This window comes from Tauraco erythrolophus, chromosome 6 (genome assembly GCF_009769465.1).
Source record: "Tauraco erythrolophus isolate bTauEry1 chromosome 6, bTauEry1.pri, whole genome shotgun sequence".
Lineage (NCBI taxonomy): Eukaryota > Metazoa > Chordata > Aves > Musophagiformes > Musophagidae > Tauraco > Tauraco erythrolophus.
The window spans coordinates 72,837,196-72,860,807 of NC_141470.1; the positions used below are offsets into that span (position 1 = coordinate 72,837,196).

Here is a 23,612-nt window from a genome sequence, read left to right on the forward strand (position 1 = left end):
TTTCCCTTCTTTAACTGGTGGACCAGCTCAGAAGCATGTGAAACCCTCACCAAGAGGCTTCAAGGCCATATAACCTATTTTCACAAAACATGTCCCTTACTGAATGATTTTCCTTATAGCTTATGACCCACTCCCCAGAGACACACCTACCTTGACTCTAAACACTGACAACTGGGCACCTGGATTTTTCTGCTCTGCATATGAAGTCTTAGGAATTCTGTCTGGCGGCGAATGCAGGATCATTGTCCACTGTATAATCTGGGCTGCTAATTAGCACATGCACTGCCTGTAAGAAGCCCAAAAACTTTAATTACCAAAAAAAAAAACCCAAAAGTTGCAAAATACCAAGTAGAATGCCAAAACATTCAGTGTAACTACTTTTTTTAAAAAAAAAAAAGTTTTTCTTTATTCATAGGCATATGGCCAATTCCAGCAAACACTGAGGTCATTTCTTACCCAAAACTGAATTCGTAGAATCACAGAATGGTTTGGGTTGGAAAGGACCTCAAAGATCATCCAGTTCCAACCCCCCTGCCATGGGCAGGGACACCTTCCACTACACCAGGTTGCCCAAAGCCTCATCCAACCTGGCCTTGAGCACTTCCAGGGATGGGGCAGCCACAGCTTCTCTGGGCAACCTGCTCTAGTGCCTCACCCATTCCTAAGCCTATTTACTGGGAGTAGCCTACGCACCCGGCACACCTGATCCCACTGTGCTCGTTAACTGGGAGCACCGGGCTGCTGGATAACGCCGCTGGTTTCTGCCGTGCGTATCGCACCAGTGACCTCCCCCCTTCCCCACGCGAGACACGAAACTCCATCCTGGGCCCAGCCAGCGCCCAGCGCTCGCCCACGCCGCCAGGGCGCTAATTGCCGCCCCTGCTGGCGCTAAGGGTGACGGACCGAGCCCACGGCCGCCTGCTGAGGAACCCGCGGGCCGTTACGGCCCGGGGCGCTCTGCTGGGCGCCGCCTCGACGCGGCGAGCACGTGCTCGAGCGCTCCCGGCGCCGTTGCTTTACCTGCGGGCAGCGAGCGCGCGCGCCTCCCGCCCGCGCTCCCGCTGGATCCGCTCCCGCCGGACTACTCGGCACTGCCTCCCGCCAGCGCCCTGCTCCCGTCCCTCCCAGCGCCGCCGGTGCCGCGCTCCCGGAGCGCTCCCGCGCTGCTCGTGGCAGCGCACCGGTGGCTTTAGGGTCTTTCGCGACGGGCGCTGCGCTCCGCTCGCCCTCCTCTCTCCGGCGGCTCAACCCCGCCGCTGCTCCCTCGGCTTCGGGACACCCGCTCCGGGCACGGGAACCTGCACCGCTCCCGCCCCACGCGGCGCCAGCCGGAGCCGCTCCCCCTTCCCCGGGCGCAGGGCGGGCCGAACCACCGCCACCCCCTCGGGGGGAGGGCACGGCAGGGGGACGCGCCGCCACCCCCCTAAATGCCGTTCCGCAGCGCCCGGCCGGCAGCATTCCCGCCCCCGCCCCGAGTGTGCCCGCCCAGGCAGTGACGCCGCGCGGCCCCGCCGCCAATCCGCGCGCGGCGGGCCCGCTCAAACGCTCCGACAGTTATGGCGGGCTGCGGCGCGGCGCGCGCGGGGCCAGGCGCGGCCGGCCCGTGAGGCGACGGTGGCGGCGGCAGCAGCAAGACCCCGCGGCGCCATGATCGTGACACCCGCCCGCCGCCGGGGAGAGCTGCCGCTGCGGTCCGTGCCCCTCAGCAGCATCCCCGCGGGCACGCTCACCCCGCTGAAGGAGCTCCTGAGGCGCCGGGACGCCCGCGACGGCGCTCCGGTCGCTGAGGGGCCGGTGGCCAGCGGCGGCGGCTTCCAACCTGCTGCGCCGGCGGGCGGCGAGGAGCTGGGGGATGTCGGCGAGGCCCGGGCCGGCCCCGGCCCCGGCCCCGGGCAGCGGCTGAAGCGGCGGGCCTGCGAGCCCCCCGCCCGCGAGTCCCCGGCCAAGATCTTCCAGCGGATGAAGGCCGAGGCGGCGCGGCAGAAGCGGGACTCGGCGCTGCCCGCGGGGAAGGCGCCGCCGAGGAGCTGCGGCACCGACCTGATCCTGACTCCCACCCTGAACCTCCTGGAGCAGCGGCGAAGGCATCAGGAAGCGGCGGCGGCGGAAGGGCGGCTGAGAGCGGCCGAGGCGCCCGGCGCGGGGATCCAGCCGCGGAAAGGTTCGTCCCGTTGCTTCTCCTCCGGGAAAGTTCTCCCGCTAAACCCTGAGCTCGGTGGGATTTCCGCTGCCTTGTGCTTATGGCTTTTCCAGAGTCTGGAAAAAGCAGCCAGTGCGCGTTCGTAGGTGTAAAAAGTATTGGTGCTAGAACGGGTTTTCCCCTAGATGTTTGGGATCTGTTGATTTATTTATTTAAAATCTGCGTGGAGGGTTTTTTTAATGTGTCTGTACCGTAGTTTGATTTCTCCTGCCCTTTCTTCACCTTAGAGGAATCCTTCCCGTGGTATTTTCTCCCTTTCTTGCTCAGCCTGGCTTTAACTGCTTCCTTTGTACTGTTTGCAAATGGGATTGACGCTTTGCAACATCTTGAAAAACAGAGTTACATTTTTTAAGTGTGAAAAAATCAAAACAAACAATTACTTTCACTATTCCCTACAACAGAAAGCAGAAAGGTTGATGGAAGAATTGTTTGGGTTTTGAAGTCCTTCTGGGGCGTTTTCCTGGGCAGCCTGGTCTCATGGCTTTCCCGGTGCATCTTCTGTTTCTGACTAGTTGGCATAAGGTGAACTTGCAAGCACTGTGCCCCTCCTGTCAAGGTGCTGTGGCCGCTGTAGGCGAGGGGGAACAGCCGTCCTTTTGGTCCCTGCGTGTCTGTAAAGGTAGCAGAGAGGTTTTAAAGAAGAAGGTGTCCTGCAGAGGTGCCCTGTTATTCTCATGCTCTGATCACCTGAGTGGGAGACTCCCTGAAATATTGGCTGGTTTATCAGAACAGCTGTGCTTCGTTGCTGCATATATTCCTATTTGAAGAACAGAACTTAAGAATATCCCATAAACTTTTTGTCCAGTTCTGGGTGGAGGTTAATTAAGACCTATCTGTTTTTCCTGTGTTCATTTTAAGACATAGTTGCAGAAAAGTAGGCTAAGTGCTCAGCCTGGCTTATCTGGTCGCTAACATGGGCAGCTGTATGCTGTTTTCACTGAGGGGGTCATCAAGTTGTTCTCAAAAGAACTTGCAGTTATGGAGGTGGTAGTGCCCTTGTTTTATGGTTAGATGTGAAAAGGTCTTCCTAAATCTCCTTGCTGCAATGTAAACCCACTTGTTACTCAGTATTAAATGGCTTTAAACTGAAAGAGGGCAGATTTAGATTAGATATAAGGAAGAAATTTTACACTCAGAGGGTGGTGAGGCACTGGCACAGGTTGCCCAGAGAAGCTGTAGATGCCCCATCCCTGGAAGTGTTCAAGGCCAGGTTGGACGGGGCATTGAGCAGCCTGCTCTAGTGGAGGGTGTCCCTGCTCACTGCAGGGGGTTTGGACTAGATGACCTTTAAAGGTCCCGTCCAACCCAAACCATTTTGTGATTTTTATAAAAAGGGAAAGCTCCTAGAGTTATATCTCCTTTTTAACAACAGATTTCCAAAAGGTATGTTTTTGCCTTTGCATCATCGCCTGACAATATGATGTTTGATCAAATATCCAAAGGGGTTCATTATTGGTGCTCCCTTAGTCCTTACCAGTATGAAACACTCCCGTCTGTAGGCGCTCCCAGACTCCTGTTGGTTCCTGTCGGTTGGGTTACATCCGATCACGCACACACACACCTGAGGGTGTTTCTCACGCAGCTGGGACAACGTAACAGCATGATGGAAAGGGAAAGGTCTTGTTGCCCATCCCTCTGGGGAAAAAAAAGCACGCACATCTTTGTAGAGTGGAATTTGGTATCTTACAGAGTATGTGGTTCTCTTCCCCTGCCCACTGCATGAAAATGTTTTTCTTCTCCCAATTCAAAGAATTTCTTGTTTTATTGTTTTCCAGAATTACTCTGCGCTCAAATTCCTGAGCGCCGGACCACAAACGCGTTCGCCACAGACCCTCTGCTGGAATCTCCCCAGAAGTTCTTCTTGCGTGTGAAGCGGAAATTGCAACAGCAGCGAAAAGGTGCTTGGTATTGCTCTTAAAAAGCTTCCAAAACTTCCTGGACTCCAGGGTTTCTGTCCTTGCTTACAATCTCTCACATACCTTGGGAGAGTATCATTCTGCACGCGGTGAAAAATGGAGGAAAACACCTTCAGATCTGCCTTTTCAAGCCTGGAGATGGCTTAGACTTGGCTTGTCTATGGTTTAAGGCTGTGGGCTTCTCACCTTGAAGCTGGACAGCATGAGTCTGAGTGCGCTGTCTTCTCTGACAGCAAAAACCATCTACCTCCAGGCTCCTGCTGTGGTTGAGTTCTCTCAATACGAGGTGTAACTGTGCCATCTGAATGTGCAACTTGGTGGGAAAATCCTAAACGTCTTATTTGATGTGTTTTGGTTTTTTTCCCTTAGCTTTTAGTACGGTTTGGTTCCTTGAGAAAGTCTCTTGTATTTGTTTTTTCCATATCGTTGCTTCTGGATGTGCTGCTGTCCTGTAATTCAGTTTTGAAAATGCAGATAAAGAAAACGATGCATGCCAAACTCTTAGTAGTGCTCAGCTTCCAAACTGAACTGAATTTATCTGACAGCTCAAATCCCAATGCTTGCCGCTCCCAGCATAGCAGCAGCATGGCTTGAAGTCTGGAAAGATGGAAATATTTGAAATTTTGTTTTTTGTGAAAACAGATTTCTTTTTTTTTCCCTCTGCAAGGAGGATTCGTTAAAGAAAAGGTAGGAAGAAATGGTAAAGATACACTATTAATAGATATGGTGTGCATTACTGTGGGTTTTGGGGAAAGTGGGATATCTACAAGTCTTTTAACAGCAGGGGTGCTCACCTGGTGGTGAGGGAAAGCTTGTCTGAACAGATTCAGAGTGGCTTGCTGTTAACATGCAACAGTCGAAACAGGCAGTGCTTGCACAACTGTTGTGATGCTAATTGATACAACCTCTAACTTTATGAATGTAATTTGATTAGTTCTCAAATATAACTAATTTCTTTGTTATTCCTTTTTTTTTTTTAATGAGCAGATTCAATACCTTCGAACCCAATCAAGCAGAACATTCCTCCTTCCACAGCTACAGAAAAAACGTTAGTCAAATCTGCTTTTGCTGAGCAGCCGAGGAATGATTCTACAGAGGATGTGGCCACTGATAAGGATGATCAGGATAATTTCCTTGTGGAATCAATGGATGCTGATGATGAAATGTCTCAAAACACAGTGGCTAGTCCTGTGGATGTGAACTTCGCCCCTTTTGAAAATGGGGTTCAGCTGGAAGAAAGGTGGGGAAATGGAGAAGCACAAGGTACTGAACTTCATCAAGACGGAAGCAAGTTGCAGCCAAGTAACAAGCCAGCTGCTCGTGGAGCAGAAAAGGTACCGGAGACTGGTTCTCAAAAGACCCCGCAGTGCTTATGCAGCATTATGCTCTCTTCTCCCAAAGTCCACATTCCCAGGAAGCAGAAGCCAAAAGAAGGCTCTAAGGTCCCTTTGGATAAACTTCATACAGATCAAGTTACTGGCAAAGCAGACAAAGAGGTGAGAGAACTTCATGTTTTGGGGCACTGATCTGTTTCTGTGGGCTGCTTGTAGCTCACGGTTGCTATTTATTTTTTTTTTTTCTTGTGAAGAGTAATGAGCGCTCAGAAGAGAATAAAATATTATTTTATTAGATTTGGCTGGTAAACATTTTCCCATCAAAAGAGTTTCTTTTATCCTGTACTCTAAGATGACAATGTCCAGGGTTTTTTTGTTGTGTGTTTTTTTTGTATAAAAGAAAGCCTTTTGTGGTGGTTTTCACAAGCCACCGTAAGGGCTGAATAACTCCAAGTGTCGGTGTGACAGACATGAAAGAAATCCCTGGCCAGTTTCCTCAGTGATTAGCCTAGGAAGCTGGTGGAAGTATATCTTCCCAAGGGTTGAGTTTCCTTTGTTCCCTGGAGAAATCTGTGGAGTTGCAGTCCTCTTCAAGGTAAGCAAGTCAATTGTTTTGATCGTCCTCGCTGTTATCAAGCATGTTTGATATGTTTTCATGATGATGAGCTTTGATTTAGATAAGAAACAGGTATCTGAGGCACGGGCACAGGTTGCCCAGAGAAGCTGTAGATGCCCCATCCCTGGAAGTGTTCAAGGCCAGGTTGGATGAGGCTTTGGGCAACCTGGTGTAGTGGAGGGTGTCCCTGCCCAGGGCAGGGGGTTTGGAACTAGAAGGTCTTTGAGGTCCCTTCCAACCCAAATCGTTCTAGGATTCTATGATCTGTTAATATTAAAGATTTGTAGCTGAGTAGAAGATGCTGAAAGAGATGTTGGACACTGCAGATCTGAGCATCCGGTAGGTGCTGGCTGTACCTGTCAGGTACCTTTCCTCCGTCAGGGTTACATCGTCGGTAAGATCTTTAGGGAAGTTAAGGCTGGTCGTCAAAAGGTGAACAACATTAAAGAAAAGATCTGGAGTTTATTAACTGAAGTTGTGAGGAGAAGAAGCAATATTAAAATATCATCTTCTGAGAAGCCTTTTCTAAACCCAAGTCATATGTTTCACACACAGTTTTCCCAAGTGCAACTCAGGTGCAACCAGCTTACTGACTGTTTAATGCAGAGCAAAGGTACTGCAGGGGTGTGTCAGTCTGCAATGTCAGACATAGCCATTTTAATAGTGTCTAAATATTAGCAATAGCAGAGCTAATAAATACCATTTTACTTTTTTGTGGATAACTTTTTCCTGAACACTGACACAAAGCGTAAGAGGTATGACATAGTGTTGGTATTTTTTGTGCAGAGGTTTTTGGGTTTGCTAGAGGTGTTGGCCGATTACTTTGTCTCCTGAAAGTCAACACTAAATTGCTCAAAAGTTCCTGTAATTTAAATTCCTGTCTTCGCTTGTGCAGTAGACTCCAGCTCAATCGTGCTTCAACATTTATGTGTATAATGGTTATTTTCAGATTTTCCTGGCCAGGAGGATGGTGCTTAAATATCTTCTCAAGTTATACAGGAATTAATTTCTGTTTTGCTAACACCTTGATGATGTTTCATAGCTTAGTCTAATTTAAAAATGACTTTTTTTCTTTTTTTAACAGAAAAATATCTGCCTAACCGGTTGGAGAATTAAAGTGGTGGATGGTAACACTGCAATATGCGTTGAAGGAAAACGGAAGTAAGAAAAAGTTTTCTGATTTAAATGCAGAGTAAAACATGTTGGTGGGCTTTCAACTTCGAAGCTAGAAAGGCTATACCGTCTTCTCCTGGCTGAATAGCTGGAGGCTGTTGTGTTCTTGGAATATCCCAGTAACTGTTGGAAGCAGTTCCACACGCTTCTGCTGCTTTCCTCCCTGGCTGTGGGCAATACTGCCCTTTGCTGGCATCCTGGCCCTGGGGACAGTGCTCACAGCTCTGGCCACTTGTTTCAAACATGGTTGTCCATCTTCTGACTAAGCAGCAGAACTCCTTGTGCTTCGGAGGCTGCAAGTGACGGAGCTGCTGCACGGGGGGATGAGGGGCTGGAGGCTGAGGAAGGGTCGGGGAGAAACTGCACCTTCATGGAATTTACTCGTAGCCTTTGGTAACTACAATGTGATGTTGTAGTTTAAACTCCTTTGTCAAGGAAGAGGTGAATTCCTTCGTGTGTGCAAGAGGTAGAGTGCCTACGTACAGGAAACTACTGCTGAAATAATTGTTTCAAAGCCCAGGCCTAAGTCGATCAAAGAGAAATAAAGACAAATGTGTTTTCTGGTAGATTCCACAAACTGGTGCTGACTAGGGGTCTCGTGAGCTTCTACTTGTTTCATAACAATTCCGTTTTGTGGCTGCTTTAAGTCAAACCTGGTGCAGACTGCCATCAGCCGTGTGTGCCTGCCGTGTCGTTTGTGATGGCACTATTGCTCCTACAGCTACATGGCAAACCGTGGCAGCAGCTGGGCCACCTGAAAACTCAACTCTGCAGTTTTTTGGCTATGTTTGTGGTCAGATTGTAGTCAAGTAGCCATAAGATCAGGAAAACAAGTGTTGGAACAAAGGGGAGATTTAACTTGCAATAAAGTTGCTTGAAGACGTTGTGAAAATCCACCCTTGGAGAAGAGTATTCTACTCGTCCTGCAGTTGGTAACTACCTAACACAGTTACTTACCTACTGAAGGCTCAGAACCTCTCCCGGCAGCAGTAGCACTGTGAAAGGAAGTAATTCAGTGTGCTTACTGAGAGATGTCAGGCTCCACAGTCTGTGGTGGGATCTGTAGCAGGAATTGACATTTGTTCCATGGCTGTAGGGAAACAGCTGACCCTCTCACACTGCACCCCTCACTACCAGCAGCATGTTCCCTCCTCATTCGCGTTGGTGTGTATCTGATACGTGTTGCTTGCGCGTGAGATACTCGCTTTGCTTTGTACACCCTCTGAATCGACTTCTGTTAACGTTTTGTGACAAGTTATACAACTGGAAGTTTTCACTGTCATCTTGGGTTTCAGCCCTTAATACTGGGCTGGAGTTTGATCTGTTGGTTACTGTTGTAAAAGTATATTTAAAAAAAAACCAACCTGAAAAAAATGCCAACACTCTATGTAGATTTTTTTATTTTAATGCTTGGATCTGGTTTTTATTTCTCATGGAGAAGTCTTAGCAGCTCCAAGTTTTCCACATATTAGGGCTCCTTCTTCAGTTGTGCTTATCTTTAAAAAGGAAGGTCAAAAATAAATACAGTAATCCTGGGGTAAACGTCCGTTTGACCTGTGTAGTGGTGCTTCTGCAGCTTGCACAATGGTATTGCTGCAAGAATGAGCTGGATGCAGTCCTGCAGCCAGTTTTGCTCTGCAGCCTAATGTCAAGCTGATGCTCTGTGACTACGTTTGCAGCAGCTGACACGCTCATTTTGTCTCCTGCCCAAGTGTCAGGCACGGCCCGAACGCTTGCTCCTCCCAGCTACAGACAACCTAGTACATCCTACTGGTGCCTGTATTGCTTACAAGATATGTAACACTGCCAGTCTCGTATGGAATATCAATAGACTAGTTTTAAATTCCATCTTTTTTGAAAACGGTGTTTTATTTCCCTTCTTCATGTTATCTGTCTTTTCTTAGAGATATGAAGGATCTCTCTTGGCATAGTAATGCGATCGTGGAACGCATAGCACACAACCAAGTCAGAACGTCCTCTGGCAGTGTCTACGTGCTGCAAGGAAATATAGATTCCGCTTCGATGAGGAAGGAAGGTAAGAAGGTGGTTCTCAATGCAACGTTACAAACTGAGAAGGGCTTCACATTCATCACTGAACGTAGCTCTGAAGCGAATGCTTTGTCTTCTCCTGTTAATTGGGCTCGGTGGGTATTCAGCACGTGCTGGAAAGTGACTCCAGATTTCTAAATACTACCTAATGTTAATCGTAGCTGGCGTTTTTCGGGTGCTGCAGTTACAGAGGGGGCTCTCACAGCATGAACTTGGCTATTGAGTGCGTTCTTTTAAAGAAACCGGGTTTTGCTAAGAGGTTAACGACAAGCTAATGTAGGTAGAGAGGAGAAGAAACGCCACATCCAGAGTCTGACCTGAGGGTTTCCCTAAACCAGTGGTCCCAGCAGCCAGGATCGGCTGGGACTGCCAGCAGTGGCACCAGTACAGAACTGCGTGTCTGTGGAAAATGTTGCTGTGGTGCTGTGCTCCTGCATCTGTCCAGGTTATGTCCTGGTGATGAGAAGGCCACCTGGCAGTATCCATGGGAGTGGTTTGCTCAGAAAGGCTGGAGCTCAAGTGATGGTTTTTCCTTCTCTGTTGCAGCCAAGGATTACATTATACCTCTGCATCAATATTTGCTTTCAGGGTTGTTTTCCCATTTCCGAGACAAAGCTAGAGTTGTTCTGTTGTATCTGTACTAGCTGAAGAGCCTCCCAGCTTACGATACTGTTGTGAAATGTTTCGACTGCACCTGTCTTGATGCAGTTGTTCTTTGCCTAAGCCTCAGGAGCAGTCTGCGTGCTCTTGGCTGAACAGCTTCTGCATCAGGGCATGATAAAGTTTTGCTCCTAGTGGAGTTTCCTTGATATGGTAAGTGCCAAAGAGCTCAGATCGCACGGGAGCCCGACAACCTCAGGCTCTCTGAGGCGCTCTGCAGAGAAGCCATGTGCCAGTCCAGCCAGATGGATGGACAAAGCTTAATGCTTCTGGTTCCCAGGAAGCTGGAATGCTGTCTCCAGGTACTGACGCCTGTAATTAATGACCCCTTGAAGCATGCTGTTCTTTTAAACTGGGCAAACCCATCCCTCTCCAGCATTTAGAGATGTGGTGAGCTGCTGAGGTGCTTACAAATCCACGATTGTACGGGACGTTACTTCCACCCTCTCTGATCCAAAACCTTGCTCAGCTATTGTTCATGCTACTTTTGTTTCAAACAGGATTTCCCTACCGTTTCGTCAAAAGATTTACATATGGCTTTTCCAAAAAGTGGAAGGAATATGTTGAGGAGTTCCTTGAGGCAAGACGAAGGTAATTTCTTTGGAGGTTCTGCTTCACTGCAATGTCTTTTTTAAGTGTTTACTGAGATTTTGCTTTTGAAGAATACTGTACTAGAGGAGTATAAAGGATCGTAACTGTGTGCATGAAGACGATGTTCCAGGCAAATACTGGTCACTGCTTTGGAAGAATCACCTGTTACCATTCCTCATGGTACTGGTTTGGTTTTGTTCCAGTTGTTTGCATAGCCTTGGAGTAAGCACAAGCCAAAGGCTTCCCTGGTGGAGTGGCTCACACAGTGCCACACGAGTACAGCAGCACTGCACCATCAGGCTTTTGCTGGGATGAGGACAAGGCTTCGGGTTTGTGGGAGGTAAGGAGTTAAAGGACATCTTTTTCAGCTGTTTCCTTCTTCTCTTGAACGCCAAATCTAGGAAAGAACGAAAACAAAACGCTGGTGAGAATAAAGGCGAAGAGCGTGCCTCAGTGGTGGGTAGAGATGTGCTGAAGGATGCAGAAGGCTCGGCAAAACATGTCAAGAAACCTGAAACCAGGAACACCACCTATGAAGTGTTACCGAAGAATGACGAAAACGCTTGTGAGTGTTTCATAATCCTTTGCTTTGGAAGCAAGCTGGGGTGTTTGTGAGAGCTTTTTCCCCAGCAAAATGATACCTACTATCTGTCTGGTCTGTATCTTGTTCGTTAGGCTGTATGGAAGAGGTAACGACCTAGTTGGGTGACGTTCTTTGTCTGTGTTCACTTAGACTGCGATGATCAGGAACGCTGACTTGTTCTGCTGTTTCTGGTTTGCTGATGTGCAACAGCTACAACAAGCTATGGGGCTGTCCTGAGGGTTAACCCCGGAATGGAACAGGAGTCTGTGTTGGTGCAGTGACTCCAGAGCTGGTTATTCTGACGATAAACTCAATTTTTTTCCAGTTGCTATTTTGCATAACGTACTCTCTTCTTAGTCCTTCTGGGATGTCTGTGGCATTTAACACCTCCATCAAGGCTCCGTCCTGGGGCTTCTCCCCTGCAGTGCCCTCACCCTTTTCAGCTGGGTTAATTTTAACTCATGTCAAGTCCTCAAGCAGGTTTATTTTATGGCATCTTAATGTTTTTGCCACAGTTGAGGCATAGAGAGTGATAAGAATTGGGGATGGATGGAATAGATTGTGGAAAAATTCATTACATTGGCTTTGTTTCCAAAGGATATGGTTGTAAAGTCATAACCTATTGATCCATCTGTTTTTTCCTTTGCCTTGTAATGCAATCCGAGCTCTGTTACGGACGCCAATAGCTTTTGGGTTGAACTTTCTTGTATTACAGCGAGGATTTGTTCAGTGTGACAACTTTTGTGTATCATTCTGCTTCCCTATGTGACTTTTACAGTGTTTATAACCTTCTAACCAAAGAGAAAATCAAAAGTTCACAATAGTAACTTTTATAATTTGAGAAGATTATTGCTTCAGTCATGTTAAGTTATGATTATTTCTAACCTGAACACTTTTCAAAGAGCAACATAACATGGTGGTAAGTTTTATATTTTCCATGTGGTCAGTGCTGGTTTAGACAAGATATTGCTTCTATGCTTATGAAGTCTGCAAAGGTGAATTTTTAATACAATATTTGGGACAGAACTATATTTATTGTTTTTTTTCCTTGTAGATACAACACCAAAACACAATTCCTTGTTGAATGACTCAAGCAGAGTTTACACTCGTAGTGGCCGTCTTGTTAAACCACCATTGAGCTTCTGGTGTGGGCAGCGTGAGTTTGTGGATCAGAACCTAAATGTTACTATAGAAGAAGGTGGAATAGACTATCTCAGCATGGTGAGATTTTTTTGCATTTTGTCCCTTAAAAGTATCTTAAATATAACGAACAAACTCAGCTAGATATCTGACAGAAAGAGTCCAGCTCTTCTAAGTGCCTGAAGATGCAGAAAATCTTGAAAGCGTTATAAAAACGTTTTCAAACAAACAAAAAAGTAGTCTTAATCTCTGTATTGTCAGAGAATTGGTGTCTGGAAAATGAGGGTAATGGAGAATTAATTCTGAAAAATAAGGGTATTTTTGAAAGATCAATATATCAAACAAGCAGTTGCACACATGTAATGATTTGGGTCTCAGAGGTTCCTAAGGAAAATGTTTTCTGAAATATTGCAGTGCTGAGTCCCTGCCACGGTGTTTAACCACACCAGGGGTGTCAGTGCTGCGGGTGTGGGTTTGTGTCTCAGTTCTTCCCTTCCCATGGAGGGTGTCACATTCATCAGGACCAGATATTTCCGTGTTTCTTGTATCCTGATCTGTCCAGGTCACCCCAGTTTGGACTGAGGTGTGCTGGTCTGATTTATCAGGACACTTTGAGCAACTCTGATAATACTCTGGTAACGAGGGAAGGGAAACAGCATTCTTGGTGGTCGTGAGCTTTTTTCCCCATCAGGTTTTCAACTTGCATTTTAGAATGTTTAAATTTAACAGGGGTCTGGCTCAGTGGCTTTGGCTGCAGGCGTTTGGATGAACATCTGTGTCCACCACCGAGCCTTCAGTGCTCAGATACTGGGCAGCAGAGGTGACTTTTAAATCTACCCATCCTGTAAATATTTGACTTTTTCAGAGCTGGCGTCTGTAGGCTTGATATGTAATCTCTTGCAGAAGCTTAGATTAAATTGTTTTATTTTGAAGATGTTTGGTAGTGAAAAATCCCAAAAAAAGACCAGTTCCGTCTCTAAGAAGAGTAAAAGACAGGAAGTAACAAAGACAACAGAAGAAACACCAAAAAGCCAAAGTAAAGGTAAAAAAAAGGGATTTTTTTTTTTCCTTTTTTATAAAGTTACTGACTAGAATCAATGGAATCATGAGTTTGGTGCCGAAGCAGTACGGTGATGTCCTCTAAATGCAAAGAAATTATATGTATCTTTTAATGGTTGATTGCTTCTTCTATGAAGAATGATCGGAGTAGCATTAATGCCTAGTTTTGTAGTTTTCCAGCTCCGAATAGAAACTATGCTTGTAAATCATTTCTTTATTTACATAATGGGAACGTGCTGATTTCTTTCCAGAAATTGAAATTAAAGAGTTATGATTTTTTTTGAAGAAGGTTTTTTTTTGGGTTTTTTTTGGTTTTTTTTGAGAAGTTCACCAGCGCAGTGAACTCGTGGTCTGACTTTACTTTTCAAGCTGGATGAATTACAAAAATCGAATGCCTATATAAGCAAAAAAAGAATATCAGTGGAGTTTGAAAACCTTGATTTTCTATAAAATTTGGGAAACAATAGAGCCTTGAAAAGAAAATAAAGCAGAAGTTTCTCTTTTAAAGCAACTAATGTTTTCTGCAGAAAAGCTATTTGTAGCACGAGTGCAGCTTTTGGGATGTTAGTGTTTGCTCAGCCTCAGTCAGAGCATTTTAGCAATGTTTTCTGTTTAGTATTTTATTCTCTGCCTACTCGACACTTTCACATTCCCTTTTGTAGCCTTGATAATCCGAATTATAAAGAGAGTTGGACTCAATGATCCTTACTGGATCCCTTCCAACTTGAGCTACTGTATGGTAATTCTGGTAGTCGTCTGGAGGTAGTTTGTCACGGAGCGAGCTGGACAGGAGCAGGACATGCCCTGTACAACCAGGATCCCTCCCCACTGCTGGCTGTGCTCCCCCCGAGGACAGGGACACTGGCTCAGCATGAATTCAGCACTTGCAACTGCCTGCGTGCCGTGTGTTCTGTGTAAGAGTCGTGTGTAAATGGATTTTCTCTGAGATACATGTGTGCAAGAGGAGGCGTAGCGATCTCGGGAAGCTTCATGAGCTGCTGTTTTTACTCAGTCGTGTTTGGTAAAGCTGTGGAAATCCCTTAAGAGCACGGGTACATGTTGCCCAGAGAAGCTGTGGATGCCCCATCCCTGGGAGTGTTCCAGGCCAGGTTGGATGAGGCTTTGAGCAACCTGGTGTAATGGAGGGTGTCCCTGCCCATGGCAGGGGGGTTGGAACTGGATGATCTTTGAGGTCCCTTCCAACCCAAACCATTCTATGATTTTATGAGTTTATAGTTATCCGTCCGGTAAACCTTTGGAGATGGGCTGCACGTAAGCAGCGCTCCGTGTCTCTTAAACAGGGAGGGGTGGGCAGTACAGAGCGTGATGAAACATTTCCAGGCATCATCAGTTTCTCCCAAAAGGGCCTTTTTGCTGTGTTTCGGAGGGAAGCAGTGTTTAATTGGTTTCTGTACCCAACGGGACCGTTCAACAGAACGTCTCCTGGGCCTGAAGTACTCTAGTGTTCTGTTCACGTGCGGAGAGGCTTCTGCAGAACATGGGGAGCTGCATGCTGGAGTTGTGCTGCGTGTCTCTTCCCACAGACTACGGTCTCTGTCACGGAAAGGAGTCCACAGATTATTTATTTTTTTTATGGAACATGGGATGCGTTGCATCCCGCAGCAGGCTAGTCTTTGCTTGGCTGAGAACACAATAACCATTTACACTACAACGTGTGACATACTGACATCATCTCTTCCAGGGAAAAACCATGAAAAAGAAGTAAGTTCCGAAAGAGAAGCCGAGTCTGCTGGAAGCAGAGAGGCCAGGCGCTTCGTTTCAGAAGATGATGGAAGCGATCATGCAGTCGATAGTACAAAAACGACAACGCGGCTTTCTGTTAGGCTGACTCCCTTAAATGCTGAAGCACGAAACAAACATAAACACAATAGCAGAATCCCAGGAACAACAAAGGAAAAGAGAGAAACAGAACATGGGGAATCGACCACGTATCAGCAGGCTTACAGGTACTCTCTAAGGCCAGCCAAACAACTTCAAGACAAGCATTTACCAAAAGAATCGTCAGGCAAAGATGAGGAAGAGGAATCCAGTGAAGATATCCCACTGTTTATCAAAAGGAAAAATAAACCTTTATTAAAACAGCAGACTCAAAATTCTAAATTCCCCTCTAACTGTAAAAGCTCACAGGATGATGCAAACAAGATGTCATGTGAACAAAGGACAGTACAAAACTTTACTGCCTCCCATAATGTGCCCTTGAGTGTGTCTGGATCCACTGATGGTTCTGGTTTGCTTGAAGGAAAAACACCTTCTAGTGAGTCCAGTATGTCCCGTCTGCCTGATCAGGCAATGAGGACAAGAAGCAGAATCAACCGTCCAAGGTACGTGCTTGAATCTGACACCGAGCAAGAAACCAACGAAGAGGAATTTCCAGTAAAAGAAAAGAATTCAGAAGTGTCTGATAAAAAAACAAACTGTAAAGTTTCTAATACTGCCAAGTCTTCAGCAGCAAAGTCAAGAGAACCTCAGAGACAAACGGTGCAGAAATCTCTAGAACTTTTTCCAAGGACAACAGATGACTGGTCTGAAAAGGAACTGCAGAAGCTCTACAGGCAAGTGGCTGCCTTGTCTTCGCAGGGCAAAGATTCCCTTGGACATCAGGAGGCGTAACATACTGGAGGGTTTGGATGGTCTGAATTTGGAGTTTTTCAGATTCAGCCTCTTTTGTGTTATTTGCAAGATTTCCTTTGTGTTTTAATTCCCTCTCACAAAATACAATTTGCTAACAAATTCAGAAATAGTGAAATAAAGGAGACAACTGAGTATTTTCTGAAATAGCTGTAGCTGTGGGAGCCTACAGTAGCCCCTACCGCTGCCATCAGATGACAGAGAGGAACACAGTTACTGGGCAAAATTCCGTGAATCTGCTCCTCTACCTGTTTCTCAAACCCACGTACTCAATCTTGTTAGAAGTGATAAACATTCCTGTGAGTAAAACTGAGAAACTCGAGTAGGTGAATACAATGGGAGAAGTTTCCATATTTGTGATTTCGAGGTGGCATATTCTCTCCTCTAATGGAATAACATGTTTAATTTAACATAACATGCTTAGCTAGTTTTGTAAAGGAGAGATTAATTGCAAGAATGTTTAATTAATGCATGGCCCAATTACTTAAGCTACTGGGCAGTATTTAACACATACATGAAGTCATGAAATGACCATGTTTCTTCTCGATTAGAAACCTGAAAGGCTCATGTCTCGGGGGGTGGGGAGGACCTGCTGCAGATGAGGAAGAAATTTATCTTGTAACTGAGCTATTAGCTTAAATTGTTCAAATAAATCTTTGCGTGCTTCAAAGTGTGCGACACGACACCAGAGACAAGATTCCCTACATCCAAAGCCCAGTGTCCTCTCTGGGAAGGGGAACTGGCTCTGGGTGTTTTGCTTGGCATCGTTGGGCAGGTTGTTGGGCGTGACGAGGGCTGTGGCTGTGTTCTCCCGGCAGGGCCATCGCTTCCTTTCCAAAGCACAAGAGCGGCTTCTGGCTGGAGGTGGCCATGGCAGTGGGGTCTCGCTCTGCTGAAGAATGCCACCAGAAGTATCTGGAAGAACAACAGGCAAAGGGTTCCAAAACGCATGGCAAGAAGAGCACTGCTTCAGGAAAACCGGAACGGAAAGGTACCGACGTCTGGGTTCTGAGTGTGTTGTTCTCTTGAAACAGTTTCAAATTCGGTATTTGTCGTGTAGTGGGAGAGACAGACACAAGTGCACATCAGAGTCTGATATGAAGGAGGTCATCTGTGTGCTGGGTTTCTGTGGTGGGTTCTGGTAGCAGGGGTGGGCCTCTGCACAGACAGCCCCTGTAAGGAGACCTGAGAAGCTTCCCTGGCTCCAAAACCAGCTGGACCAGTCTCTGGCCAGGCCGGACCCCGCTCCCCACTGGCCAGGGTTGAGCCATTCAGCACCATTTTGTCCCCATATTTACCAGGGACAAGGAACCCAAACTTCCAGCCTGCCATGAAGGGAGGGGCAGACGGGCTGGCCTCCTCGGCCTCCTCTCCACCCGACTGGAGCTGGCTGCTGTGGCACAGCTTGGAGAGCTCGGAAGCGCTTTATTTGCACGTGAATGTGTCTTTGAAACGTCTGTTGCAGAATTTGTGTGAGAATCTGCCAGGCATCAGTTTTGTAATGAATTTGGTAGTGGGGGTATTCTCATTGGAGCATAGCTAGAAACCATCTTGTTTTGACTGGCTTCGTGATATCAGAATTCCCTGCACTCCTGTGATTCTGAAAGCTTTTCTGATGCTGCTGTTCGTTTCTCCACCACTGATCTCCAGAGAATTTTTTCCTGTTTCCCTCTGGTATCTGACATCGTCAGACTACGGCTTAATAGAATCACAGAACCACAGAATAGTTTGGGTTGGGAGGGACCTCATAGGTCATCCAGTTCCAACCCCCCTCCACTACACCAAGTTGCCCAAAGCCTCATCCAGCCTGGCCTTGAACACAAGGGGCAATGGCTTTAAACTGAAAGAGGGCAGATTCGGATTAGATCTAAGGAAGAAATTTTTCACTCTGAGGGTGGTGAGGCACTGGCACAGGTTGCCCAGAGAAGTTGTGGCTGCCCCATCCCTGGCAGTGTTCAAGGCCAGGTTGGATGAGGCTTTGGGCAACCTGGTGTAGTGGAGGGTGTCCCTGCCCATGGCAGGGGGGTTGGAACTGGATGATCTTTGAGGTCCCTTCCCACCCAAACCATTCTGTGATTCTACGCTCTGTTGTCGTGTCTTTTGTCTCTGAAATGCAGACGCATGGATAATTCTGTTAAAATAGTGATAGAGCAGCTGACCTGTGTGTGACGTGTGGCTGTGGAAGGCTCCAGAGGAAGCTTCTGATTAGGATGTAGTAGAGGAATTATTTCTGGAAGCATACATTGTGTAAGAACTCGAAGAAGCTGTAAGACATTTATCTATAAAACATAGAAGGGTCTCACGAAGGAGACACAGAACTGTGTCGCTAGCACGGATGCAGTTAGGGAATTTTAACACCACGCTACGTAACCAGTGTCTTGGAACTATTAACGTTTTGGTTCACGTAGAGAGGACAGAGCCGGTTCCGATAACGGCCAAAGTGGGAACCCTCAAAAGGAAGCAGCAGATGAGGGATTTCCTGGAGCACCTGCCCAAGGACGACCACGACGACATTTTCTCCGCGACGCCCTTTCAGAACAGAAGAGTGAAGGTAAATCTGGGAGAAGGGGGCGTGCGGGTGTGGGTGTGCTTTGCTGGGTGATGTGGCAAGGGCATGTTACACATCTGCTGGCTCAGTTCCATCAATAAAACCCTCTGGATTTGGGGGAAGAGGCTTGTTTCCTGGGTTTGGTATTGCAATACTGGGATTGCCGGCAGCGAGGAAACACGGAACGTGGCTTCTGTGTAAAACCAGCGTGGGGGAGGGCGTCCTCCCGCCGCCGGGAAGCGCTGGCTGTGCTGGGAGTCGCTGTCCTGGGCCTGACGCCGGGATCCTCGCGCTGCCGACAGCCACGCTGCCACTGAACAGGGGCTTCCTCTGCTCTGGGCACGGCACGCGGTGCAAACCACGGGCCCCTCGGTGCCCTCTGCGGGGTTTGGCTTCTCCCCTGGCAGTTGTGGCACCCTCGTGCCCTGCTTTCACCTGTTGTTTCCTTGCTCTGTCCTACCTGTCGCCCGTTCGGGCTGAGGAGCTGCCCCATTTCCCCAGTGCGGCTGACTGCCGGTGCCCGGCCCCCCCTGCAGCCCCCCAGCACCCCCAGAGCTGCACAGCATTAACCCCCTCTCTGCCACAAGCCTCCCCTGAGCTGTGGAGAAGCACAGTTACGCGCTCTGGGTGCTGGTTAAGACTCTGGTTTCATTTTTAAAGAGAAAGCCACTTGTTTATCACATTTTTATTTTAATTTTTTCCCCCGTAGAGAATTTTTGAAGTATATTTCACGGTGCATCTTTCTTTTTGCAGTTACCATCTGACCAGATTAGCTCTGCCTATTAAAACTAGTGCCTCAGTTCCAGCAGGGACTCCGAACCTGTCCGTCTCCCGACACCTTTGTCTTTTGTGGGTTTTCTGTGCAGCAACGGTGCGTTTCCTGTTCTGGCACACATCCAGGCTAGAGTAACGCCATGGCCTGTGACAAAGTCAAAATTTAAGGGATGGTGACTTCATTGCTTTCTGTAAACTGCAGTGGCCTACAGAGAAATCCCCATGGCTGGTCTGAGCAGATGGGCTATGGAAGAATCGACGCGCCCGTGTCCCACACACCCTGTTTTTTGCAGAGGGATTCTCCAGCAGACTCCAATTTTGGTAGAATACAATTTCAGCCAGTGATTCAAAATTATTCCCCTTTTCTTTTTGCTTTCTTTTCAAATTCATTTTGCCTAGCTGTGCAACAGACACTCGCCTCCCTCTGTAGCACACAATGAGAAGTACACCTCCAGGGAGAAATTCGGTGTATTTAGGAGTCATGAGCAGATTCCCCTTCCATGAATGAGTCCAGCCCCTCCTTGAACCCATGCAGACTCTTCACATCTGCAGTTTCTTGTCCTGAGTTCCAGAGCCGAATTATTTGCTGTGTGAAGAAGTGTGATCTTTTTATTTGTTCTGAACTTGCATCTGCTGACTTTGTCCTCCTCTTCTCGTTGGGAAGAGACAGCGATCCCCTGTCCTGGTCCCCGCTCTGCCCCCGCAGGACCTGCTGTGCTTTTGATCATCTGCGTTGCTCCTATCTGAACCTTTCCAGTTCTCCTCTCTCTCCAAACTGGAAGAACCAGAAGTTCACTGAGTAATCCTGAAATCCTCCTCCTGAGTAGTAATGGTCAGCTTTGAGCTTGTCATTTTATTAAGAAATTATTTTTTGAATGTGTAGTAGCAGCCAAAAAAGGCCAGCAAAACGTTGGGCATCAACGGGAGGAGTATTAAGAGCAAAGTGGAGGCATCATTTGGCCTTTCACACTGCACATTGCTGGGTTCTGCGTCTCAAGAGGGACATAGTGGAGTCCAAACCAAAGCTGGAGTGAGCGAGGGGATGGAGCCCCTGCCCCTGGAGGAGAGAACAGTCTGGGACTCCTCCCTCTGGGGAGGAGGGACACAGCGGCAGCTCGGAGTCACGGAGAGGCCGTGTCCTGTCGCCACTTTGAGCCTGACCCGTAAGACGCCTTTTCAGCAGGCTTGTTAGAAAGGGCAGGTCATTGACTGCTCTGATGTGGCTTTATAGTTGCCAACGTTCCGGGGAAGCCAGGATGATGATGAGGATGACTTTGCACTTACGGACAACCCGATCACACCCTCCTCTGCCGTCTTCCCTCTGGTGAAAACCCCTCAGTGTGAGCATATCAGCCCTGGTATGCTGGTACCCATCAACAGGTAGGAACTCCTACTGCTGCCCCTCTGCTAGCCTTCCCCTTGCTCATTTTCCCCAAGATTGGTTTTGTCCTCTGAGAAAGATCCCTCTTGGAACTGGGACACCAGTTCACTTCCAGACGTAGAGCACGCAGAGTAAATCCTGCAGTCCTTGAGGGATTTGTTGAGATAAAGCTCTTTCCTTGGACAGCATGTTCTGTTTGAGCTCCTCCACTAAACGTGGGCAACGAGAGCAGTGCCAGTCGTGTGTCCTTTTACTCTTGGAGAGGGCAGTGGGTTGGCCTTCAGCCTCAGCAGAGGTTTCCCTGCTTGTTTTGAGTCTTAACCTTCTAACCCAGTTGCTTCAGGCTTTACTGAAACAAACTGGAATCACCTGGAAACTTGCCGAGTGAGTGGCACTTAACCTAAAGGACAGGAAGCACGCTCCATCTGGGAAGATGGTGAAGCTTTGTCTGATTCTCCATTAGGAGTTGGAACCCGTGATCTGATTAAACACCTCTGTGTCGCCATGCTCCCAGAGCTGCCCGTACTGGTAAACTGACCAACAACTGGTGTAATGGCTGTGCTGATTTCCTTTCTGAATTCCAGCTGTACGCACAATGCCTCTAACGGTATCCAGCGCGTTCCGCAGGCGGCACACCAGTGACGTAACGTGCTTGGTTGTACCTACAGGAACGATTATGACCGGCACGTGTTCAGGATGCAGAAGAACACGCAGGGCAGCAGAGGCACCTGGGACAAGGTCAAGAAGAAGTCGGTAATGCTCGTTTCCTTGAACGTTGCCTAGTTCCACCTTAACGACGGGAAGTTTTGCGAAGCAGCGGGCAAAAGAATCCCGGGATCACAGACTAGGCGTGTGCATTCAGGATGGAAAACAGGAACCCTCCCCTGCTTCCTCCGAGACTTCTGGGTTTTGTATCTACTCTTGCAGAAAAATTATTTGTGTTAGGAAAGAGCTATTTACTGTCAGGATTAAATATATTGCCTTTTTTCAGGATTGGTAACTGCTTGTGCATTCTGTGATCTTCAGGTACATGAAGTTCCTGTTTTATTCTTTTATACAGTGGGAAAGGAAACAAATTCTGCTCACCTTCTATCAGCTAGTCCCTGAATTCATGTGTGTATTCCCTCACTATCCTAGGTTTTGTAATTCTTCTGGCTTTTCCCTGAAAAGCTGAGATCCCAGGAGCGCAGCAATGCCTGTGCCCCTAGGCTGGTGAACGCTTTTGCGTAGTTGAGCAGTTTAAACGTTTAGTGACCACGCAGCATAGCGACAGGGCAACTTACTCCAAGTGGAAGGCCGAGTGCCGGCGGTTCCTCTCCCCACCTGTTCTGACCCTCCTGTGCCGGAGCATCTGATTGAGCAGAGCCCTTTGTCTTTTTGTCCTTCCTGCCAGGCTGGAGTGGTGCTCGGTACGCCGGCGTCGTGCAGAACCAAGTTCAGGTTTGACAGACGTAAGTTCTCCTCGTTTCTCCTCCTTCATTTCGGGCCCTTTTGCCTGTTCTCACGTTGCCACTGATCCGCTGGGTGGCTGCAGTCTTTGCCTTTAATCATTTTTCCACAGTCTGTTTCTCATCAGCATCTTTGCTTTCTGACCTTCTGTAGCTGCTTTTGAAGCTCGGGCACACGTGTACTAATTCCCATTTTTCTTATCGCAGAAGCGCCCCAGACCTCTGTTGTAGGGAAGCTCTTTGTGGCCGAGGCAGCAGGCTCATCGGATGAAGAGCAGGATTCCTATTTTTCTGTTTAATGAACTTTGTGGATTTCATCAGTTCAACACCTACGTGCCTCTCGTATGAAGCAAGGATGTTGGGCCACCCCTCTGGGATGTTAAGAGTTCAGTCTGGAAGCCTTGACCTGCAGTGGTTTTACATGTTTTAACACCATTCTTGTCTTGCCTCCCATCCAGCAACGTTTGTCATTTTCCGTGTGCACAAAGTGGCACTTCCTTACCCAGGGCTCCTCCTTCCCGTTGCCCCGTTTCTCCTGGGGAAGGGAGAAATGCTCTCCAATACCAGTTACTGGCACCTTTTGATTCGTTTTAAGATGAAATATCTTTTTGAAATATGCCTTTACAATAAATTTATAATGCTACAGTCAGTAACTAATGGGCATCACTTTTTAATTTCCTCTACTGAGACTCGAATTTTTACATTTCCTTAATGTAATAAAAAGGACAAGCTGCTTTTACTTGCGTGTGACTCGGACTCTTTGGTGGGAGAAGCAGGGTGTCCGTGTCTTGTTCCAGGAATCTGTAAGTTTTAATCCTTGTGTTCAAACCAGCACGAGTGGCTGACAGGGGCCTGGTGCTGGTCCGGATTAGACCCCACCCCCCTCGTGTCTCAGGAAGGTGATTGATGGTTATTAATTTCCCTCACTGGTCTATGAGCCTCTCCATAAACACGTTCCAGAAAGGGAGAGGAAGGAACAAAGAGGCCCTCTGCCAGGCAGCCACCGTGTGGCAGCACCGCGCCGGAGCCTGTCCCGCAGCAGCCGGGCTTCACCCGGGCAGGCAGCGGTCCCGGGCTGGGGCAGGAGAGACCAGGAGATGGCAGCTGTGAGGCCACCTGAGAACAAGGGCACGAACTTGCTGCCCTGGGCCCGTCCAGCTCTGCTTTAAACCTAGCAAATCTTTCAGGTTCCCATAAGGAACGGTTGGCGATTCACTTTTTTCCTGGGAAACGGGTACCAATCGTGCAGCGGATGGCAAATAACTGCAAGAAGGCTCCTTCCCCTCCGTCACCACCTTTCTGCCTAAATCAGGGAGCTTTGCTTTGCCAGAGCACTTGAGCCATTATTTTCTTTTTTTAAAGGAGTTTTGGAATGATCATACCCAGCAACCAAAAGCCAGCCCTGCCCCAGAGCCTCCTGCCTGACTCTGCACATTCACCCCGTGCCACCAACAGCTGCCTGCGCAGCTGCAGCAGAAGCACCAGTTGGTG

The 23,612-nt window shown here is 47.8% G+C and overlaps 1 protein-coding gene across 2 annotated transcripts; it reads left to right on the forward strand.

The window, feature by feature from the left end:
- The first annotated feature begins 1,647 nt into the window (after window positions 1-1,647).
- Window positions 1,648-22,497, forward strand: MIS18BP1 (MIS18 binding protein 1). 2 transcript variants are annotated; one of them, XM_086613331.1, is made up of 16 exons: window positions 1,648-2,161; window positions 3,976-4,098; window positions 5,104-5,612; window positions 7,151-7,227; window positions 9,144-9,274; window positions 10,449-10,539; window positions 10,941-11,104; window positions 12,177-12,343; window positions 13,196-13,304; window positions 15,024-15,894; window positions 16,789-16,984; window positions 18,381-18,521; window positions 20,524-20,672; window positions 21,342-21,426; window positions 22,067-22,124; window positions 22,329-22,497. In XM_086613331.1, exons 1-16 carry the CDS (start codon window positions 1,648-1,650, stop codon window positions 22,418-22,420), a joined length of 3,477 nt encoding a protein of 1,158 aa, XP_086469457.1. In that variant the 3' UTR covers window positions 22,421-22,497. The 2 variants fall into 2 exon arrangements, with proteins under 2 accessions (XP_086469457.1, XP_086469458.1); XM_086613332.1 differs by having other exon boundaries at window positions 16,789-16,961; window positions 18,379-18,521.
- The last annotated feature ends 1,115 nt before the right edge of the window (window positions 22,498-23,612 follow it).